General features: G+C 58.5%; 1 protein-coding gene across 1 annotated transcript; it reads right to left on the bottom strand.

The window, feature by feature from the left end:
- Window positions 1–4,518: 4,518 nt before the first annotated feature.
- On the bottom strand, window positions 4,519–15,457 carry LOC308551944 (short stature homeobox protein). The gene is made up of 5 exons (XM_081126856.1): window positions 14,006–15,457; window positions 10,577–10,785; window positions 6,592–6,649; window positions 6,422–6,510; window positions 4,519–4,889 (listed from the first exon to the last, which is right to left on the bottom strand). The coding sequence occupies exons 1-5, from the start codon at window positions 14,283–14,285 to the stop codon at window positions 4,644–4,646; spliced, it is 882 nt and encodes a 293-aa protein (XP_080982982.1). The 5' UTR covers window positions 14,286–15,457; the 3' UTR covers window positions 4,519–4,643.
- Between the last annotated feature and the right edge of the window lie 7,727 nt (window positions 15,458–23,184).

The following is a 23,184-nucleotide window of genomic DNA, read 5'->3' as shown; positions in this document are numbered from 1 at the left end:
GGGTGTACATTCATACTATACGGCTTGACAAAATACACTTTGTAACAAGAACCAAGCCGGCCGGCAAGGCCAGGAACACGTCCGGCGTCTTTTTCCCCCACGACAGCCGACGGATGCGAATGTTAAGACCGTGGGTTTGGGGGAAGGAGGTGTTTTTTTCTGTCCGTGTGAGAGATCCCTGAACACCTCTGTAGGCCCAGACACACCTTGTACGCGCGGCCCCAAACACGGCCGCCGAATCGTAAATCATACTGGCTGCTCGTAAATCCGGGGTGGGGGGCGGAGCGGGGAGGGGGGGGTGTTGGAAAAGCAACAGGCCTTAACAAATATAAAAATAAATGCAAAACAGTGTCAAATTTACACTCAACATCATTAAAATAGCACATATTTAGGGACTTTCGACCAAAAAAATAATAATAATAATAAATAACACGCCCACATCCAGCCACTCTAAGAAGCGGGGAGCCTCCCCTCCCCGGGACGGGACACAGGGTGGCGAGGCTGGAGGTTAGGAAACTCTCCCTTCTCAATAAATTAGTGCCTCTCTTGCGCTTTGAAACCGGACACTCTCTACATTCCTCGACTGGTTTCTCGTTAAATATCCAATCTCAATAAAACATTTATAAACTGCATCGAGTTCTCGCGTCTATTGAAAAAAAAAACAAAACTCACACACACACACACGCAAAAAAAAAAAAAAAAAAAAATCAGCCACCACCATCATCCTAAGCTACTTGCTTAATAAATTAGGCACCAGTTCTTGTTTTTGTTTTCGTGTGTGTGGTTTTGTTTTATTTTATTTATTTATTTTTTTTCCAAATGGCCAACGTGTCCGAGGAGAAACCCTCTCCGGCCCCCAGCCGCCCACGTTCGGAGAACAGGACAAAAGTTCCTCAAAAAAGGTTTGCCGTGGTGGTCACCCCGGCATCTCCCAGGGTTGCAAGTGGGGAGAAAAAAAATTAAAACAGAGGGAAAGGGGTCCGGGGGTCACCTTAGGAAAGGTGACAGTAAACAGGCTGGGATCTTAATTGGGGGTGAGGGTAACTGTGAGCTCAGACATGGACCCCAAAAATGCAAGGAGCACCCGGATGTCCACACTCTCCGGGGTGGTGGCTCAGGACACAAGCAAGTCAAGGCCTAAAACTCAGCCACACGGACGAAAGTCCTATCAAAACCAACCATCAGCCTGGCCGGTGCGGCTCAGTTGGCTGAGCATCTTCCGCTGGGTGCACCCAGGGGTGGCCGGTTCGATTCCCGGTCAGGGCCCATGCCCGGGTCGCGGGCTTGGTTCCTGGTGGGGTACATGCAGGAGGCAGGCGATCGATGTTTTTTATCTCTCTCCCTCTCCTTTCCTCTCTCTCTCAAATCAATAAAAACATATTAAAAACCAAAACCAAAACCACCATCGTAGGACACCCCTGTCCCCCCCCAGGAAGGCCTTGTCTTCTAAATCTTAGCAATTCCGAGTGGCCGGGTTTGTCCAAATACGCAGGAGCCACACGCCTCCTGACGTGTCTCCAGTTTATTTTCCGATATTTTCCAAAACCTTCCCCAATGGAAGATGACAGCTGTTTGACAACCACGAGACAGACGCCGGGGGAAAAAAAAAAAAAAGGCCAATTGGACTGAGAAAGAGACGGAATGAGTGTGTGGCTACGCCGACGACTCCTATCCTAAATGCGCCCCTCGGCCAACATTTCAGAAAAGGAAAACCAGGCATGTCAGGGCTCAAGCCATCCCGTGAAAGCAGCCGAGGCCCGGCCAGTGAGTCCGTCACGTGGGTCCCCCCACCGCCGGCCCACTCTAGGTGACACACGCTCGCCAAAATGCCACTTGCAAAGAACACGCATGGGTTTGGAAAGGGTCCCGTTCCTTAGCAGGATAGCCAATGTTATTTCTGACAGCGTCCGGGACCCTGGGCCACTCCCAGGCCTGTGATGGGAAGGTGACCACGGTCCCCGAGCTGCAGGGGGCCTACCTGGGGAACCAACGCCCAGACACAACATTGCATTCAAGGCCCCCAGCGCCCAGCACCCTGCTCCCAGGGCGTGAATAAGAGAACTCAGGTGGTCAGAAGGGACATCACAGGCGAGACTCTCACTCACGTCCGTCTGGAACCTCTGGGAGGCACCGGGGGCCACGTCCCTCGGGCTTGGCTCCAGGAACAGAAGTAAAATGAGGGGGGCTCCACAGCCCTGCCTCTCTCTCACAGCGTGCCCTGGGCTAGCTCTGTTTGGGGGCTGCAGCTACACCTGGCTCATGTTCCACGTTCAATAAAACCAAATAAGCAAGGATTTGGTGACCCCCCCACCCGGTGCCCCCATCCGGCAGGCCTTGGGCCCACCGGCCTCCAGCTGACAGCAGGCAGCTCTGTCTCAAAACTTGAGTTTCTGCTCAAACTAGGCCTCTTGGGTTCATGCTCACGGCGAGAGAGTTTTCTTTTGGGGAGGGAGTGGTGACAGACGGCCGTGTCTAGATAAAAAAAAAAAAGTATCATAAACCTTTTGGGGAGAAAAAAAATTAGGCATACACACATTTCCCTCCAACTTCAGCCGGGTGTTAAATTTTAGGATAAATGCAGCTACTTGTAAAGGAGTCGAAATGCCTTTTTTTTTTTTTTTTGCCCATTGGAAGCAAAATCCCAGCGTCTACACAGGTCCTACTTTTGTCATTCACAGCTGTTTAGAAGTAAAACTGCCCAATCCGGCCGAACTCGATAATGCCATTAACGTCTGGGGGAGAAAGTTGCGAGTGATTTAAAAACCCGACCCTGCTCTCTCTCTCTCGCTCTCTCTGTCATTTTAGAGCTTTTACTGAAATTTCAACCAGAAAGAAAAAAAAAAAAAAAGCTGAAGGGGCCTTTTGATTTGTCTAAAGACTTTCAGATGATACGAACAAGAGCCGTTCAAGTGTGTCTACGTTTTAGCGCCAAGGTAGAAAGCGTTCCCTTTGCGGTAGGGAAGGAGAATTTTATTTTTTTTCCTGGGGAAATGTACCCACGTCAGAGGTGAGGAAAGGAAACTGCCACCGGTGAATGTTCGAATGAGCAAAACCCCTTTTGGAAACGGTGATCAATGGGGCTCCGGCTGACGCCGGCTGGCTGGACCGCCTGTTGGGGGAAAACAGAGGGGTGGGCAAAGCGTTTGTGTCTGGCCGGGCCCGGGGGACAAGGCAGGGACCCAGAGAAGCCCAGCAGCGCCTCCCGCCCCTCAGACACCCACACATCGCTCCAAACTCAGGTGCCCGACTGCAGACCCTGGGCCTTTGGTGACACCATGTCAAGCCACTGTCCCTCCCCATGTCAGCTGCTCTTTGGTGACTCGGAAAACCAAAGGAGAGGGAGAGAAAAAAAAGCAGGAGGTGGGGTCAAAAAGCTGAAAATCTTCCTATTTCTACAAAACATCACCTTAGAACTCACTGCCTGGAGGACTCTCCCGGCCCTGCCCGGCCCAGAAACAGCTCAGCCACCAAAGGTCACCTCCTGGCACCCCATCCTGCCCCGACACATGCCACACGCCCTATTTGCACCGCAGCCAGAGCCCCCTGAGCCCCCCTGTCTTTGTGGGCAGAGGGTCGCACCCCCCTCCCCAGGGGCCAGGCCCACAGCATGCAGGGAGACAGCGCCCTCGCAAGTCCGAAGCTGACCGGTCCAGAGCGCACGGCTATTTTTCTTTTAAAATCTATCGTATTTACAATATTGCACTTCACTGCATTTAATTGCATTTACTAGAGTTAATAGTGCCCTGGGTCGTAGGCGTTACAACCCCGCGCCAGCGAGCGCGCGCGCGCCTGCGCCCCTGGGTCCTTTGGCGAGTCCCTGGCGCGTCTGAATTCGGTGAAACTGCAAAGAATGTCCGTTAGGGAATCAGAGACTGGAAAAGTTACACGGTGGCCTCTTGTATGGCACAAGGAATCCTAAACTCGGCGCTGGGGGTGGACCCAACCTGAACAGGAAAAAGCCTGGCTCGCAATTCAGGTCCCCAGCGCGGTCACCACTTGGGAGACTCAGGTCCTCCTCGCGCCCATCCTGGCGAGGCCACCGGATGCTTTGTGTTATTGCTGCCTTTGGGGGCAGGGCTGGGGGGCGGAGAGCAGGGCCCCTGCCTCGGATGTCTCGGTCCGCGCTAAAATCCACACGGGTCCCGCGGCTCCCCGGATAGAGGCTAGTTCGTGGCCGAGAATAGGACCGTTGGAGACCAAGAATCGGCATCTTCAGCAGAGACCAGCCCCAGACTTTTGTGTCATAGGCTCTAGGATCTTCGAAAGGTGTGGAGGAGACCGCATGCACGGGGTAGAGGCGCGGCAGAAGAGAAGCGGTGCGCAGGGCTCCACGTGGCCCCGGGTCCCAGGACGCGCAGATTACGCGCGGTCCAGGGCTGGGCTGGGTGCCGTCATCGTCACCTGATCTCTCTCCTGCACAGTTTCTGCGAGGGTCTGGCGGGGTCGTGCGTTCCCGGGAGCCCCCTTTCCCAGGCCAAACGTGGGCCCCCTGGCTGCTGCGCCAGGCGAGGAGGCTGCTGCGCCAGGTCCGGAGCCCTGGCTCCCGGGCGTCCGTGTGGCCGAGGGGGGCGCGGAGGGGTCGAGTGCAGGACGCAGCGCGGGCGGGGTGCGGGGCTGGGGCAGGCGCCGGGGCGCGCGGCGGGTCAGAGCCCCAAGGCTTCGGCGTGTTTACGCGCCTTCAGCCGCAGGTCGGCGATGCTGGAGTTTTTACTATTACTTTTGGCGGCTGCGGCCACGACGGCGGCGGCGGACGCAGACTCTGCCAGGGAAGCGATGGGCAGCCCGAAGGGTGGCGGCGGGAACATCAGGTAGGGCGCGTGAGCGGCCAGGTGCGGGTGCAGGTGCGGGTGTGCGTGCGCCACGCCTTCCAGCTGGAGCTGGGCCTGGACCTGTGGGGGGGGCGGGGGGGGGGGGGAGGAAATCCGGCACCCTTAGGATGCAAGGAGGGGGCTTTCCTGCCCCATGGACCCCAAGAGCAGCTTCTCTCCCATGGAACCATCCCCCCTGCCCCACCCCGGGGACCACCACCCACTCCTCCGGGCTGTCCTCTGGTCACCCTCTCCCGATGGGGTCACTGGCCAGAACCAAAGCTGGGGAATTCACCAGATCTCCATGCCCACCACACCCTTGGGCAATGCTCACCTTCAAGTCCTTTCCAGCTTTGGGGTGCCTACAGCTGGGAGCCCCTCCAAACCAGAACCCCAAGTTCTCTATTAGACCCTGCATGTGTCCAAGTCTCAGGGTCCAGAGTTTTGCTGCGGACTCCCCCACAACCCTTCCCAGAGACCTCCTAAATTCGTGGGGTGCACAGCCAAATCCTGGGGCGCCTATGGCTAATTTCACCAGGGCCTCATGGCTGACCCCACCTCGGGGCAACTGCTCCTCTGAGACTGAGGGGCCGCCCTGTCCTGGAGAGAGGAGTTGAGCTGTGAGAAGCCCAGGCAAGGGGGAGCTTAACCCAATGGGTGTGCATCACCCCCCTTCCCCCAGCACCAGGGACCCTGGACGCCCTTCAGGTCTTGGGCACCTAAAGTCTGAGAACCAGCAGCTTGTCCCCCATCCCTCTCCCAGGTGTCTAGCTACACCTCCCCCAACAAAGGGCCTCGCTGACCAGCCAAGGCCCAGGCCAGATCCATAGGACCTCTGTCCCTGAGCAAACAGGGGTCCAAATATAACCCTGGGCCTGCCCTTTGGGGCAAAACCGCTGTGCGTGGTGGCCAAGCCTACGCTCTGCCCAGGGCACCCCTGTTCCTCCAGCGCACACACTCTCACCCCGCATGTGGGGGCCCCAACAGGTGTGCCAAGGGGTCTTGCGCTGAAGCGAGGTAGGGCGCAAGTAGGCGCTAGAGACTGGGCGCCTCCGCCACCTAAGGGGCGCTGGTCCTGAACTGGGCGTGGACCTTTGGACACTTGTACTCCAGGCCTGTCTTTCAACCCCGTCCCCTCCCGGTGTCCATGCGGGACACCATGCGCTCTGCACACACCGAGCTGAGCAAAAGGCCCCCCAACCCCGAGGTGTGGAGCGAAGCCAGGCCCGGGAGGGGCTCAGACACCTCCAGCCCAGGCTCTCAGCACGTGAAAGGGTGAGGGTTTGGGTGTGGGCACCGCCCCCCTCCCCCAGGCTCCAGGCAGTGAGCACGTGGGTGGCTCCGGAGTAGGTGGGATTTTTCTTCCCCTCCGATTTTTGTAACACTGCGTTTGGGTTTATGACCTGGCCCTCCCCAAGGTGAGTCTTGGAGTTTTACAGCGTGATTTTAATGCGTGCCAAAGGGTCTATAAATGCTCTCTTGTAGTAGCCGCCTCCATTCTTCCGCGGGGGCGGGGTGAGGGGTGGGGAGCCAGAGAGAGCCGGAGGCGCAGGGCCCCCCGGGCGCGCAAAAGACACAGAGAAAGAGGTTCAGGGGAAAGAAAACACGGCTACCTGTTGGAAAGGCATCCGTAGGGCGCCCATGTTCACGTAGGGCGCCACCCTGCAGGCGTCCAGGTGGCTGGCGGTGCCCAGGATAACGCCTGTAAGACAGACCAGAGCGGTGAACGCCGCGCGGGTCCTCCGGGCACCTTCGCGCCTCCGCGCGCCACCCCCGCACCTACCTTTGTGCATCTGGTTCTCTTGTTTGCGGCACTTGGCTCTCCGGTTCTGGAACCAGACCTGGGACGGAGCAGACAGACAGACACACACACAGCTCGGTGAGCCAGGCCCGGCTTGGAAACCGAGGGCGTCGCTCCCCCAACCATCACCACGGCGCTAGAAGGGGCGCTCAGGCCTCAGGAGTCTAGGGCGCGGGCCCAGAGGTCCCGAACCCGAAAGCTTTCTCTACCCTCACCTAACCCCCTGCCCTTCCCACAAGCCTAACTGGCTACCCGGGGCTGGAGCTGGTCAAGCTCACTCTGGGACCTCGCCACCCACTAAGGGAGACAGGAACGCGGACACGTAGATGTTAAAAATCCAAGAAACCGAAGCTGGGAAGGCGGATGGGCTGGAGAATTTGCCATCTGTCTACTTGGGCATCGCCCCCTGGGAGCACCCCATCTCACATTTTGGGGCTTTAGCTTCCAAGGAAGGGCCACACTCAGGTAGATAAATAGTTTAGCCTCGGGGCCCTCCTCCCCCAATCAGGCCGAGAGCACCCTGAGTCCAGAAAGTTCCCCGTCTTCTGCTTCCTCCTGGGAGACCTGGCTGGTCCCAGTTAATGTTACAGAGTCAGTTGGGAATGTCTTGGATCCGTGAGGACCCGGCGAAGCCACCACCACCCCCTCCCCTGGCAAAACGCTTTGCCCTGGATACTCCAGGCCTCTCTAAAGATGTCTAATTTTGGGGGTGCCTGCTCAAGAACTTGGGCAAGAAAGGGCCATGGGACCCTGGCCTAGAGCCCTGCTGGGTTCAGAGGCCTGTTGTCAAGATTGGGGTGCAAAGGTATCCCCTTCCCCTCCCAACAGCCCCCTTCCTGAGCTCCCCACATCACACCTCCCCTGTTCTGAAGGACACCCCTGGTCCTGCAACTTGGGGCCCATGGGTGCCCGGCAGACAAACCTGGAGCACCCCCGGCCCCCCACTCCTAAAGTTCCCAGTCATTTAATTTGTTTTCTAACTCGCTTCCACGCTCACTGGCCCTATGGCCGCGATGGCGGCCACTGACCACGCCGGATGCTTGGCACAAAGGGATCTTTCCTATTGTCCACTCTGCCCCACGCACTGGGTGCCTGCGCCCGCTACGCCAATGCGCCCACCCTGAGCAGGGACACCTCGGCAAATCCCGGACTTTGGAAGCACCTGAGAGTCTCAGAAACCTGAACCTTTCCATCCTCGACTCTCAATAAACAGTTTTCCATGGAGGGCTGAGCCATCCCCCCCCCACCCACACACACACCCTGCGCGGAGTCTTTCCAGAATGTTCCAAAGCTCATCCCGCCCGGCTGCAGGGAGGCATTAAAACTTTTATGCGTTCTGCTGAAAAGTAATTCCGAAAAGGACCCCCCCACACACCTACACGTTGAAATTCACAAATCTCTACCCTTTTTCCAAATGCTAAGATCGCTTTCCTCCCACTCCCATGTCTGAAGCCCCAACTCCGGTGGCCTGGACCTTTCTGAGCGTCCTGGGCACCTCTCTCTCCTTGGGGTCCCACACCCCATTTTCCTAGGGAGAGGCGAGTCAGATGCGCCGGAGCCCATTCAACATATCACACACACACCCCTTGCCAAGGGCATTTTTTTTCGAAAAAAACACACAATCCTATTTTAAATCGAGAAAGTCAAGCTCCCTGCCCCTTCAAGGGCGGAAGGGGGGGGGGGACACACGCACAAAAACATTATGAGAAATAAAAGTGATCAATTAGCCGGCACGTTAAGCGATAATAAATCAGTCTTGGGGTGAAGCCCGATCAATTCCAATTACTCCTGAGCATGGTAAGTAAAGCTGGGGACACTGGTTTAGACAACATTTGTTCATTACGGAGCAGGTCGAGCTCCCTCTCACAAATACCGTAATCGGATTTCCTTTTGATCTCCATTACAGACAGTGAGTAATGACATTTAATTTAGCTCTGCGCCATAAACCCGAAGATATTTGTTGTAATTAAATTACAGCCCGCGCCTCACCCGTGGTCTCATAACTTTCGATTATAACCCTGGCAGCTGGGTGACGCGGGCGCGGGGGGCTTCCAGCGAGAGACTAAAAATAACAGGTTAATCAGGATGGGCTTCGAAGGAGCCTCAATTTATTTAGAGCAAATTTCCGCACGAAATTGAAACCCTATCTTCTAACAACACCGGGCACAGTCTGTACCGAGACGGATTACCACCACGCCCGGGCTGGGCTGGCGAGAAAGAATGGAAACACAGCTCCCGTCGCTCCCCTTTCCTATTTCTCCCTCGGCCCCGCGCCTCCTGCACCCACGACCTATCCGTTTCAACTAATTGATTTTTACAAGCGGCCGTCTGCCCTCCCCTCGCTTTTCGCCCCGTCCTTTCTCCCCGTGGCCAAGACCACAGCCTTTATCTCCTGTTTATTTGTATTTTTATTTACCGTCGTTAGATTTTAATTCACCTGCAGGACCGATAGCCGCTCGGGGGTCCCCTTTCTCCCCTTTCGGGGTTCGGGTGTTCTGAACATCTGCGGCCACCCGGGCACCAATGTTCCGCCCCTCGCTGGGGCCCCCGCTGAGGTGCTGCCCGGTAATAGACTGCTGAGCGAAATAGTGTAGAATTCAATTACAAGTAATTTATTTTTATAGAAACACTACATCAAGGCCTCAGAGATATTACCGATCCCGGGGAAGGGAGACACTGTGAGATGACATAAAAGTTGATGTCCCCTCCAGCCAAAGTTTAATCTTTTCATTAATTTATATGGGGCTGTCCAATTCATCTTCCCAGAGAAGGGTGGCCAGTCTCTCCCCCCACCCCGGGCAGCGACCACAGACACCCAAACGGGTGGCCCGAGCGACCTCGCCTGCGGGCGCCACCAGCCAAGCTGGAAGATGCTGGGAACCGGTGCCCGCTGGGAAAGATCGGAAAATACCCGGGGAGAGTTGCATTCGTCCTAGCTCACCCTCGCTTCCTGCGGCCACACGGAAAAATGGAACAGGATGGGGGAGAGCAAAAATATATACACTTCCTTCCGTGTCCAGATTTTGTAAAAAAAAAAAAAAATGCTATCTAATAAAACGCATTGGTGGGGGGCCAAAGTTGTTAGAAGCTGTGGACCCCACAACCAATAATAACCCGGCTCCTTCCTTCAGACCCCTGTGCCTCCCCGCCTGGCAATATTAATTCCGTTTATTTAAAACCAGTCCCCAGGGCCTCGCCAGCCTGACCCTTCTCTCCCTGGGCCTCCTGTCCTGCCCAGAAGTGTGAAAACCGATGGGAGGCCCGACCTCCCGCGGGGCTGGGTCCGCGCGACCTGGAGGGAGCCGATCTCTGCCACCCTCTCCCGTCCATAAATTAATATATTTTATAAACTTCACATTTAGGGAGCCCCAGATCGGCTCACGGAGGCGCCCTCCTCGCACGTGCTGCGCACACCCAGGGCGCCGCAGACGGTGGCTCGCCAGATGGGGCATCAGGAATTCAAGCGCCCTGGTCCCCCCCTCCTCCCTCCCGCCGCGAGCCAGGCGCACGGGGGCTAATCCGGCCCCGCGTGGGTAACAGCCGAGCTCATCAAGATGCCCCGCGTGCCAGACCCCCGGCCCCCTCCCCACCTCTCCGTTCCCTGGAGCACCAGGGAGTCAGTACGCTGCAGGAGAAGCCCAACCGGATGAGAGACAAAGGGGTGGAAATTAGGGGAAAGAGTGATCCACATTTCCGACGAGACACCCTGGATGTGAAAGACCAGCTGGTGAGCCGGGGCACGTGCCCTTCGAGGGAATTGTGCACCCCCCCCCCCCAAACGCGCACACCAGCGCCTGGACCGTCTCCGAAAGGCCTGGTTCCAGCCCGACCCCAGTCTCCCCAAGCTCCTGGAAGGGCAGAGAGGCTGTGCGCTCCGGGGATGCGCCCCAGGACACGGTCCTGAGGCCGGGCGCTCCGTCCTACCTGCACCCAGGACACGGTCCTGAGGCCGGGCCCTCGGTCCTACCTGCACGCGCGCCTCCGAGAGCCCCAGGCGCTGGCTGAGCTCCTCGCGCATGAAGGCGTCCGGGTAGTGCGTCTCGTCGAAGAGCCTCTCCAGCTCGTTCAGCTGCTCCAGCGTGAAGTTGGTGCGGCTGCGCCTCTGCTTCAGCTTCGTCTGCCCGTCTTCGTCCTCGGACTTCACGTCCTCGCGCTTCTCCTTGCATTCATAGATACCTGCGGGGCGGGCCGAGGGCACAGCGCTGAGGCCCCGAGTCCCTCCGCCTGGCTCCCGCCTCCCCCGCCCCGTGCGCCCTGCGCCCCGGAAAGATGGTCCCCGCTGGACTCTTTGGCGTGACCTGGTGAACACCTAAGCGTGTGCGTGCGTTGGAAAGGGCCTGGGTGAGCCACGCGCCCTGACGCAAAGTCTGCGTCAAGTCGATAAAATCAATTCCAGGGGAAGATTCGCTATTTTGTAACAACTGGCGGCGCCTTGTTCGCTCAATTTTCCACTTTGTATCTCTCGCCGCATTAACATAGCCTAACTCTCCCGGTGTCTCTCTCTTTTCCCGCTGCCGGCGCCGGCCAGAGAGCCACTGCCCCCTGCTGCAGCGCCAGCCTAGCCCGAGCCTCCCTCCGGACGCCCTGGAGCTGGGCGCGCGGGGCCCCTACCCTGGTCTCAGTCTCCCTGCGTGTCAGGGGGCCTGGGGGTGAGCCTGCGAGCACAGCCCCTCGGCTTCCTGCTCTCTCTCTCTCTTTTACTTGTATTTGCACGCTGCACCAGGGCGCCATGGGTGGCACATTCCTACTTCCAAAATTATGAGAGCTGCTGTATTTGCTGGGGGTAGGGGTGGGGGCGGGGGTCTGAGCATGAGGCAATCAAGTCAGCATTTAGGAGAGTCTGACCCAGAAATCTCTCCTCAAGTCTTGGAAACAGCAGCTTCTCACCAAGCCCAGGGATGTAAAACGAAAGGGGGCCCCTGCAAATCAAGACTCAAGGCTGCGGGGAGCTGCACCTCCCCGACCCTGCCTTTTTCCCTTCACCTTTTCTCCCCATTGGGGCAGCTGGGCAGGGGCAATTTAATTACCTCGGTGCCCAAATTAAATGTCCTCTCTGTGTCAAGGACAAGAGGCTGACCTTCGAAAGTGTCTGTGCAAAGAGCCTGGGGTTCCACCAATTCTAAAACTGTCTCGAATAACCACAGAAGGGCCCTGAGTAGTAAAGTCAGAAACTTTCAGAGGGGGACCTTTGTGAGGAGAGAGGAGATGCTGGCCCCTGGCTCTCCACCACAGCCAGGCCCTGAGCTGGACACCACATGCCCAGTCCTGACTCTGCCTGAGAATCTCCCCTCAAGGGTCCTGGGTGCTGGCCACCTAATCCCAACTTGCCTTGTAACTCCCCCTCGTATTCCTGAAAACCATGCCTTTCCAAGAGCACCCCATTTCTTTCCTGCAGTAAATCCCTTCCTGAAGGCAGCCCAGATGTGTCCCCTTTAGGCCTCTCAACTCTGAACCTTGGGGATGGATCCCAGCTGAGCAGCCGGCTTTCAGAGTCCTTTGGAAACAGCAGCAGCAGACTTTACAAAATCCGCAGGCCCCCTGTTCGGCGGCTCAGCGGGCACGCTGCTCAGAGCCCAGGACCTCCGCCGGGTTTCCCCGTGAGCCCACGGGTGTCCCGATCTCCGTTTTTTGCTCCCAAATGCTGGCCGGGGGGTCTGCACAACCAGCCAAGGGAAACGGTGCAGGTGGGGACATGGGTCTGGCTTGTTGCTTTCCCTCTGTCTCTCCTACTAAACGCTGTCTTACTCTCCTCTCACTTTGGAAAAGCTCTCCATAGTTGCACTTGGCTCTCTTCCCAAAGGCCCTCGTTGCACTGGCCTGGCTGCCCCTGGGAAAAGAGGAGGGGGCTTGGGCTCCAAGAAGTACTGGGGTAGCTAGTCGGGAGCCCCAGGACGGGGGCCGCCAGGCACTGTAAAACCTCTGAAATTAACTGTCTGCCCCGAGTCGTGCTCAACCAGCAGCCTTGTCTCCATCAAAGCAAAATGTCTTTGTATGGATTACAGAGCCGGGTGCGGAGACCAACCCCGAGGCGAGGCAGGCCGGCCTGGGCTGCCCGGCCAGTTGGGGGCTTATTTCTAACCTTCCACCAGCTTTCCGATCCCACAAGGTCAACGTTTCAAAAGGATGTCTGGGTCATTCACACAGGCTTCAAGGCCATGCCCCAGAACGGAGCCACCAAAGTGTAGGATCCCAAGGACCAGGCGAAGTGCGTTTTGGAAGGGGAGGGGGGACCACCTCTTGGGAAGATCACCCTGAACTCTCTCAACACTGCGGATGAGCGAAACCGGACCGGTGGATCCAAATGGCAAACCTCCCTATTGCCTGTCTTAGTAATTAAAAAATAGACATTCCTGGCAGTTTCCAACGGTGCTCCCGGAGACACGTAGCCAATTTTATGCCTCTGATTTATCACTGCCAGTTGACCTTGTTTGTACAAGAGGTTCCCCCGGTGGGGACCACCCCATCCCAGCTGGGAAAGCTCTCCTAAATCTGCCTTTTCCCCGGGTCTCAACAACAGGGCGACCGGCGGAGCCGATTTCTGAAATAGCACAGGAAAGGAGGCCCAGGACGCGACTGCCCGCAGCAGGCCCGCTGCTCCCTGACAGCCTGGGGTAGGGCCGCCTCGTGCGCCTGGACAGGAGCCGCCCCGGGGCCCTTCACGCCACATCCAGACCCTGGCCACCTGCGGGAGCAGGAGTGGTTTTAATATACAGGCCCGCTCAGCCAAGATCAAATCTCAAGGTTCAAGGGGGAAAAGTTTTCCCTAAGTGAAAACTGCGGAGAGGTTAGAGAGGGGGAAGTGGCGACCGCGCCGTTCCATCACCGACCACCGGCCCGAGCGTCCTCAGCGCTGCCCTGTTTCTAGCTCGGGAAGCCGGCCCAGGAGATGAGCGCATGACGCGTGGGCATCTCTGCTCCCTGCGCGTGGGGGTGCCTGTTAGGAAGACTGGCAGGCAGGCAGTGCGCACCGGGCATCTGTACAGCTGACTTTGGTTTCAGGCACATCTCCCCCCGTCCCCCCTGCATCGACCCCACCCCGGGAAAGTTCCCTCTCCAGCGCCTAATGGCAACGCCTGGAGAAGAGAGTCCGCGGGCGGCGCGCGGCTCGGGCCCCTGCTCATCCTGGCTCCCCGGCCTGCCTCCTTCCCGCCGTGCCTCCGCGCTTGTCTCCCTATTTCCTTTCTGTCTTACGAAAAACACTGGCGATGGACCGCCGGGGCCTTTATATCCGAGCCGTGGCTGTGAATTCAGAGTTTGGAGGTCGCATTGAGAGCGAGCCGCGGCGCCCGGGGCCTCCTCCGCGCGCACGGAGCGAGGAGCGGGCAGGCAGGCAGGCTCGGCGGCGAGGAGACGCGGACCCCGGCAGGGCCCCGGAGCGGGCGCCCGGCGAGCTTACCTTCCGAAGCCCTCCCCGTGCCGAACTCTTTCAGCTTGTCTTTGTCGTTGTCCACGTGGTCCTTAAACAAATGCACCGGACAGTGGCCGCTGCCCTCCGTAATGTCCTGGAGGTTGGATTCCGAGCTCCCCAACTCCCGGGAGCGCGCCAGTCCGCTCTCCAAAACTTCCCTGTACGTGATCGAGTCTTTCTTCCCGCCGCCGCCGCCCCCGCCGCCTCCGCCGCTCTCCTTGGTTTTCTGGTCAAAAGATTTGGATACAAAAGCCGTGAGCTCCTCCATGGCTGCCCTGGGCTGCGGGGGGTCCGCGGGGCTCGGCGGGGCTGGCTGGGAGCCGGGGCTGTGGTCCGCACGCCTCCCCGCGCGGAGACGACGGTCCGTGTGAGGGTAGGTCCCTCCTGCCGTTATTTATGCCTTTCTAGTTGAGATCTCACTATTTATACGCGGCTACCTCCGCCCAACCCCCCGCGCGCCCTGTCTGCAGCAATTAAAGACTCCGAGCTCGGCGGCGGGCGCACGCAGAGACGCGCTCTCTCCCCCACCTCCAGTCCGGCAATTGGCTTTCTTTTCATTTCATCACTGTTGGGCGTCTGTGCACCTTGGTGCAGAGGAGCAAAGATCGAATTTTTGAAGCGAGAGGGAGAGAGAGCGCGCGCGCGCGCGAGCGGGCGCAGGCGCCAGCGCCCAAACAGGTATCCGCATTCTATCAATGGCTGGCGGAAACGAAACTCGAGGAGGAGTTTATGGATGGCGAGGAGGTCCTAGCCCGTCGGCCGGCCCCGGGTGGAGCTCAGCCCCGCGCCTGGAATGTATCTGGGCGGGATGGGAGCGTGCGTGCGTCCGCGGCAGTGCGGAGAGATCCAGGGCATCCGGGCGGCGGGGACGCGCGGATGGCACACAGGGATTGACTCCTAGTTGGAGATGCGGGTGGATTGCGGGTTGGACCCGCCGGCGCGGCCCGAAGAGCGAACGGGAGGAGCGGTTGCGCGCGCGCGCGCGCGAGGCGTGATTGGGGGACAGCGGCGGGAGCCCCGAAAATGAGAGGAAGGAGCACAGGTCTACCCGAACGTGGACACGGGAGCCTCGGCGGCTGCTGGTGCCGCCAAGGCCGGGGACCCGGGCGCTGCCTGGCCACCGGCTTCCGGAGCGCAGCGGTGGAGACGCGGAGATGCCCGCGGGTTTCTGGAAGACCTAATTCGTTCACAACGATCTTTTTGGCACATGTCAGATCCTGCTTGGCGGAACCGGTCTTTAGAACTGTTCTGTCAACCTCGTGTCTGGGATATTAATTTGGGAGAAATATATATATATATATATATTGGGCTGTGTCACGGTTTCCCCGGCGAGCCCCTTCGCGCCCAACCCTCTCCAGTGCGCTTAGGAGGAGCCGCTTCGCTCAACTGCGGTGCGAAATTCATTTGACAGCCTTCGGCAGCCAAGCTTGTCATCTGCAAAACTTCATCTGGAAATAAAGTTGACTTTTCCTGTTTTCTCTCTCTCTCTGTCTCTTTTTTTTTCTTTCTGTCATATCCCCCCCCCCGTCTTTTCACCACCCCCACCCCCGCCCCCCTCCTACCCTGGAATTGGGACCGGGCTTTAGGGGGAGGGGGAACGCGGTGGTTTTTGGAGAGCTCGATTTTGCAGTTTCTTAAGTTGAAGCGCGCGCGCGAGCGTCATCGGACCGGGGGATCCGGGGCACCTCCGAAGCACAACGTTGATCTCCTCCTGCGCGAAGGAGACGGGAAGGTTTCTCCGGAATCCTCGGGACCTGGGGTCGGGTTCACAGGGGGGGTTCTTTGATCTGGGGAAGGGGGTGTCCTGCTCCGGAGGCGGGGGAAGGGGAGGAGCGGAGAGGAATTGAAGGAACGGATGGACGCTTTTCCTCCCTCCCTCCTCTCCTCTCCTCTCCTCTCCGTCTCGCTGCCGGTTTATTTCTACCCCGCCCGCCCTCGGTTCTTCCTCCCGGGACGCTGCGCCGGCGCCTCTCCGCGCGGTCCCGGCTGCTCTGCCCCGCGTGCTGCGGACCGAGCCGGGGGATTTGGGGACCGCAGCCTCCCTCGGACTTGAAAGGCGAAGACGCCCCCGCCACTTAACAAACAGGTCTTTGTCGCCGCGGCCCCCTAATCAAAGCCGAGGCGCGCGGATATCACACGGAATTACAAATAGCCCCTAATGCATTATTCAGGCCACCGCCGCGGGTCGGCGGGGGAAGCGCCCGAGGCGCGCGCGGAGCCGGGTGCGCAGGGCGCGCGGGGTGCGGGCACGTGGCGGCCCAGGCGTTGACAACCTCTGCCCCGGCCGCGTGGTCCCCCACCGCGGCCACCCCACAGGGCGCCTCTCGTGGGTCCCAATGAAGTCTGGGGAGCCCGTCAGCGAGGAAATGCGCCTTTCTGGACACAGCGCGGTGATGGAGGTGGCTCTGGGCCAGCAGAGCAACTTTCTGGGGTCCTCAGAGGCAGCGACCCTGTTCCTCTTTCCCATCCCACCGCGCCTCCAGCCTCAGGCGCAGAGGCCAGATCTCCAGGGACCTGGGAGCGAGCCCCGAAGCTGCTTCCCAGCCACCCTCTCCCCAAACCTCCAGGGACCCTGGAGTCCCATAGAGCCTGGGCCCTGGCAGGCCTGAGGTTCCTTCATGGGGAGGTAACAGGCACCCAGCCAGATCCTCATGCAGGGCTGCCCCCCACCTCGGGGCCCCACTTCCACTCATGGGGGAACCCTGCTCCGACCAGGGTCGGGCACCTCCAGGAATCTCTCCAAGGAGCAGCAGATGGGCCCCCCGGACATTCAAGACCCTTTAGCCTGGGAGAGAATTACAGTCCCCTCCCCCCTTCCATTGCAGCCCCAATTTTAATTTTTTATAGATTGATTTTTAGAGAGAGAGGGAGGGAGAGAGGGAAACATCGATTTGTGGCTCCGCTTACTGAAACATCGTTGCTTGATTCTTGTATGTGCCCTGACTGGGGATCGAACCCAGAACCTTGGCATACGGGGACAACTGATGCCCTAGCCAACCAAGCTACCCGGCCAGGGCTGCCGTCCCAATTTTAATGCCCAACGTTGATGAACGGGTTTCACACAGCCCATCCTGGAAGAAATAGTCCACCCAGGAGCGTCTTCTCTCAGCCTGGAAGGCCTCGCCGGGGGAAGGGAGATGACGTTTTCACAAAATCAAACACTACCTTGCCTCCCTCTCTAAATTTTGGGGACCCTCAGCCCCCTCCTCTCCCGGGCCAAGGGCGTGAAGGCTCCTTAGCTCGACCCCTTTTAAAGACAGAGACAGGAAATGTCAGGCACGCATGTTACGCTTTATAGTTGAGCCGAAGCGAGGACTCTCCGTATCCCTTATTTTTGCTCGTTCAAGGCGCTCCCTGAGGCCGCAGGGTGGGTCCATGTGAAATGTTACTTTTCCGCTGGGGCTCGGCAGGCAGGCGGGGAGGGCTCAGACCCTAACAGGCTGGCCGGGCTCCGAAGAAGGGGCGCTTGTTTGAGCGCCCAGGGCCTTCCTCCTACAGGGAAGGGGGACCAGACAGAGGGGGCAGGACCTCACTTTACAATCTCATCATGTCTCCGACGCATGCCGCCAACCCTTCCAGAGGAGACGGGTTTCTGGAAAGTCTGTGGCTAGAACCGGAAGCCAATCTGCTTCCCGAAAACACCAGTGACAAAAAGAAAGAAGTGGCGGGTGGGGAGGGGGGACGAGCGTCATGCAGGGGGTCTAGTCTCTGGGGGCGAAGGGGCCTTTCCATGTGGGCGGCACCAGCTGCTCTGCAGGCTCCCGGGTGTCACAACGAGGACCCCGTCGGTCGCCCTGCACGAGCCCCGCTGGTCCAGAAACTCGGGTCAACAGGGGCTGCCTGGGTCCTTGAGGCCTGACCGCTCCTGCCAGTGCCAGGGATGTTCCAGCTGGGAAGAGACGCAGAGACAAAATGCAATTAGAAGAAGAAAGAAATGGCAGGAGAGCTCGTACGTGGGAGGAAGGAAAAGGGGTCCTGGGAGGCAGCCGGAGGCTGCAGGGTGGTTTTAAAACAGACGTTCCCTCCTGGAGCTTAGAGGCACCCGGTGTCTGAGCTGTGGACCCAAGTGCCCCCCCCCCCCCCCCCCCGCCTGCTGGCCTGTCTGAACCAGTCAGCACCCAGTTCGGGGAGAAGTGACCATCGCCACTCAGGAGAGCTGTTCGGAAGCCCACCCATAGGGGTGCACCCCCGGAAGCCAGCACTGCCCCCCTCCGCCACTGCTCACAGGCACCGGGTCCCCCCATCCTGGCCCAGGCTCGCTTTCCCTGAATTCTTCAGACCCTCCCTCAGGCGACGCCACGGAGAGTTGGAGGTCAGGTTGGCTGTGTCCAAGCTCGAGGGGCATTCGGCACCCCTCACCCCGAGTGTGCCCAGCTGAGAGTCCTGCCGGCCAGGCCCAGCAAGCTCCCAGTCGGCCCCTGGGGACCCAGGCAGAGCCAGAAGGCTCAGCCACGCTGGTCCAGAGCAGCTGGAAATGGTGAGAATCGCCCTTCTCAGCTGCACCCTGCTGGCCAGAGCGGTCAGAGCAGGCCCGGCCACGGGGTGCTGGAGGTGGGGAAGGGTTTCTCTCCTCTCCCCTGGTTTTTCCCCCTCACCTGCATGCAGGACAGAAATGAGCCAGAAGATTTCTTAGCTTTCGTATCCGCCCCTGGACCAAGACACAGTAGTTAAAGTAGGATGTCCGGGTACCCCAGGCCCGTGCAGGGTCCCCAGGAAACGGATAGAGAACCAGTGGACACAGCTGACCCCCGGCTACCAAGGCCCCGGGTCCCAACGGGGGCACGTCAGGTGGGAGACAGACCCCAGGGGCCGACTTGGGATGCTGAGACGAAACGGACATGGGTGCTTTTCCGATTTTATAAAATAACCTCACTTTCTGTGTGTGAATTAGGCAAATTTTAATGAATGGATGACCCCCGTTCCCCTCCCCCTCTCTCATTTACAATACGATATTCCGCAAATATTTAACATTTGGCTTATTTAATTCCTGAAAGGGACACCTGGGAGTTTGTACCTCCGGCCGAGTATATCAAGCTGCTCTTGACCCAAATGTACTTACTTTAAATCAAATTGAATGTGTTGAGCTCTTAATTGCAGGCTTGCATTGGCTCCCAGAGGCCTGGGGTCACCCACCCGATCCCTGTCCCCCAAACCCGTCAACTCAGACCCCTGCCCCCAACTGGGGTCACCCTCATTTCTCCATCAACAGAGCGAGCAAATTTCCAGGAATGCCCCTTCCCTCTGGCCCCTCAAACACCCTTCTTATTAATAAAAACAACCGACGGGGTTAGGTTCATTTTTTTTTTTTTTTTCCGCTGACACAACCCAGCCCTCCCCGCCCATTAAACATTTATCGGCATCGATCAGAGGCTCCGCGTTTCACAGATGTCTTAACACGTTTCCCAGGCCGGCTTCCTCTCTGCACCCACTCCCCCCATTTCAATGTAAAAACCTGCATTTGTCATCCATCTGGATTCTTTATTGATCTACCCAAAACAGCCAGGTTTCGAATCCGAGGCCAATGGGCTCCGTTAATCCAGCTCCTGAATGGATGACATTGATTCTGTCCACAAGGGCGACATCTATGATATTAATTGAGGTCTCTACGGGGCAGGCTCTGGGAGCTCCTGGCTAGCGGGTGGGCTGCCTCCCAGCCTCCAAGCTCCCGCCCAGAAAATGCAGAGTTGTTTTTCTTTCACTGGGTCTCACTTTTGCTACAAATCCCAGGATTTATGTGTGTGTGAGGGGTGGGGGCGGAGGCGGGGATGGGGGGGGGGGACTCTAAAATAGCCCTCCATGCAAAAATACATTATTAACAATATAGTTTGCGGGATGTGATTTGCTTTCTGTGGAATTTTCTCTCCCTCTCCCCTCTCCCTCCCTCCCCCCCACATCTACTTGGGAACATATGGTGGGCATTACAACTCTCTCCTTTCAGATTTAATCACAAGACCCTAACTTTATGTTTTATTTAAGAAAAACATTATTATTATTTTTTTTTTTCAGGGAGCCGAGCAGCGGACCACGGAGGACACCTAAAAGGAGGGTCGTTTTCTGGAGACCACCGCTAGGCAAACAGGAAAGCCCTCTCCCCCCCCCCCCAGATGAATACATTAAGCACTCGCAGGGGGGCAGTTTTCTGGGTAATTAATGTCCCCAGGAATAAATCTGAGGGGTGCGCTTTGATTTTATTCTGGTTTCTGGCACTGGGCCTGGGCAGAGGACTGCGTTTTAACTTCTTCCTACAGGCGCCCGGGCCCCGAATTGGCCTCCCCTTTACGCACAGGTCACCTCGAGCTTTGGCAACAACTGGATCCGAAAACGGGCTCCAAAAATCTCTCCAATAACAACGCGCAAGTGAAAGGAGGGAAACATTCACGCCCACAGCGAGCGAGGGAGGGAGGCTTAGACTTTTCTTAGGGAGACAGCGGCCCCTGGGCCGGGAGCTTCGGTGGGAAGCAGCTCGTATGCGCGCGGCCTGGCGCGGACAGTGGGTCCCAGGCTCCGGGGCGCAAGCCGTGCGCCCTGGGCGCTGTCCCCGCGGGCCCTGCTGGACCCATGCCCGTGCGCTCCCTTCGGCCGGGCTCAGGCTCCCGCCGGCATCCCCGGTGCCAGCGAACTTTACGCATCTCTCTGTGTAGTCCGCCCTGGCAGACAAGGCCACTGGCGGCTCCCACACCGTATCCATCCGCCCAAAGTTTGCAGGGGGTCCCACTCCAGTCCCAGGAAGGCTCCTGGTTATGCCGGAGGACCCCGGACACCAGCGAAACCGCTGCGCTCAGGTAGCTTCTTCCGGTTCGCCCTGGACTTCCAGACGCAACGACTTTAGAAAAAGATTCCAGGGGAGCGCCGTCCACCCTCTACGAGGCAGGCATTAATAAATTGGCCAATTTCTGCAGAACACATGGCCAGCCGCCCCCAATCTTCCAGCTCCGGGGCTGCCCTGGAACCCAGCATCCCCTCCCCTTGGGAAGTAGGCCCGAGTTTCTGTGCCAAGGGCACATTCGGAGAAGGCAGCTCATCTGGGCACGCGCGTGCGTCAGGGCGCTGGGGAGCCCCTCAAGAATGCTTGGGGCCCAACCAGCCCATCCAGGAAGCCTCGGGGCCCCTGGGGTCCCTGAGCAGTTTCCCTGGGCCCACCAAGATTGGAGCCTACGGAGGCCACTGCTTGTCTCTCCCACTCATTTACTGCCCCCTCCCCTCTCCAATTCACTGTCGAAGCTCTGGACCTGCTTTTCCACCGTGGGCCACCCCCAAGGGGCAGGTGGGTGGGAAGGGGTTCCTACTGCTTCTCTCCAGGGACTCATTCACCCGTGCCCCCCACTAATGAGGCATCCACGCTGACTGCCCAGGGTTGCTAGTGGGGGGCCAGGGATGTGCCTACCGCCCAGTGCACTGAGTCACTTGCGTGGCCATCGCTGGGAAGCCGGAGACGCAGGGAATGGAGTTGTCTCAAGGCCGGAGGGGGTGAAGGCAGGAGCTGGAAGGACACGGGTTTGGGGCGGGCGTGGGGCTAAGCTAATTGGGGAGCTTGGGCACAGGCCCTGGCCAGAGTGTGGGGGAGGCCCCCCCTTGGCGAGGGGGAAAGGATGCTACGGGCTCCTGGCTCCTGCCGCTGGCCTTTCCACCGCAGCTCAGCCTCCTGGCCTGAGGCGAAGCTTGGGGCTAGAGGGCTGAGCTCGGCCTGCTGGACACGCGCCAGGAGCCCACCTCTGCGCTCAGCAGCGCCCCCCCTCCTTTGCTCCAGCTCTGGCCGAGCAGGGGGGGGAGAGCCCGTGCAGGGGGTGGAGGGGAAGTGAGAGACACCCCTCGTCTCCCCTGCTTCTTCATCAGCACCAAATAGGTCTGGAGCCGGGGCAAGAAGGGAGGGCAGGGGGGAGGGGCCTCTGACCTGTCCTGGGCTAGAACCGAAGTGAGACTTGGCCCCTTGGGCAGCAGAATCGGCCAGGCCATTTCCCCACCTGCGGGCACTTTCCCTCTGCGGGGCACCAGCTGCAGGTTCTGGGGCCCTGAGCCAGGTGGAAGCTGCGTCCCTAACGTGTCCCGTGGACCCTCCCAGCCTGGAAGATATATGGGATAGGGGGAGTTGGCCTCCCCTCCCTGGCAGGCAAGGGTAGGCCTGGATCCACTTCATTCATTCATTCATTCATTCAGTCAGTCAGTCAGTCAGTCACCGGCCTCTTGCACCAAAGACAGACTTCTGAGCAGCTGACGTGAGCCAACAGTCTGAATGAGCTTTGAGGAGATCTTCCCAGAGCCCCTTGGTCCACACCGTGATTTTGGCTTTGGGGGCCCTGAGCAGAGTACACAGCTGAGCCCCCCTCATGGTGCCCAGACGTCAGACCCCAGACGGCTGTGGGGCAATAAGTGGGTGGTGTTTGAAACCATTATGTTTGGGACCGTTCGTTACAGCAGCAACGAGAAAGTAATGCATGCAGTTATATGGGCCCCGGGCGTGTCAGGTGCTGGGACACAGGTGAGATGCACCTGTGCCAGGTACTGGGGATAGAAGGGAGACACACCTATGCCAGGTGCTGGGGTACAGGGGAGATACACCTGTGCCAGGTACTGGGGATAGAAGGGAGACACACCTATGCCAGGTGCTGGGGTACAGGGGAGATACACCTGTGCCAGGTGCTGAGATACAGGGGAGATACACCTATTCCAGGTACTGAGGATAGAAGGGAGATACACCTATGCCAGGTGCTGAGATACAGGGGAGATACACCTATTCCAGGTACTGGGAATAGAAGGGAGATACACCTATGCTAGGTGCTGGGGATAGAAGGGAGATACACCTATGCCAGGTGCTGGGGATAGAAGGGAGATACACCTGTGCCAGGTGCTGGGGTACAGGGGAGATACACCTATGCTAGGTGCTGGGGACACAGGGGAGATACACCTATTTCCAGGTGCTGGGATACAGGGGAGATACACCTATGCCAGGTGCTGGGGATAGAAGGGAGATACACCTGTGCCAGGTACTGGGGATAGAAGGGAGATACACCTATGCCAGGTGCTGGGGACACAAGGGAAATACACCTGTGCCAGGTACTGGGAATAGAAGGGAGATACACCTATGCCAGGTGCTGGGGTACAGGGGAGATACAGCTATTCCAGGTGCTGAGATACAGGGGAGATACACCTATGCCAGGTGCTGGGAATAG

This window comes from Miniopterus schreibersii (genome assembly GCF_964146895.1).
Source record: "Miniopterus schreibersii genome assembly, chromosome: Y".
In the NCBI taxonomy this organism is placed as follows: Eukaryota; Metazoa; Chordata; class Mammalia; order Chiroptera; family Miniopteridae; genus Miniopterus; species Miniopterus schreibersii.
This window is presented reverse-complemented; position numbering and strand designations above follow the sequence as displayed.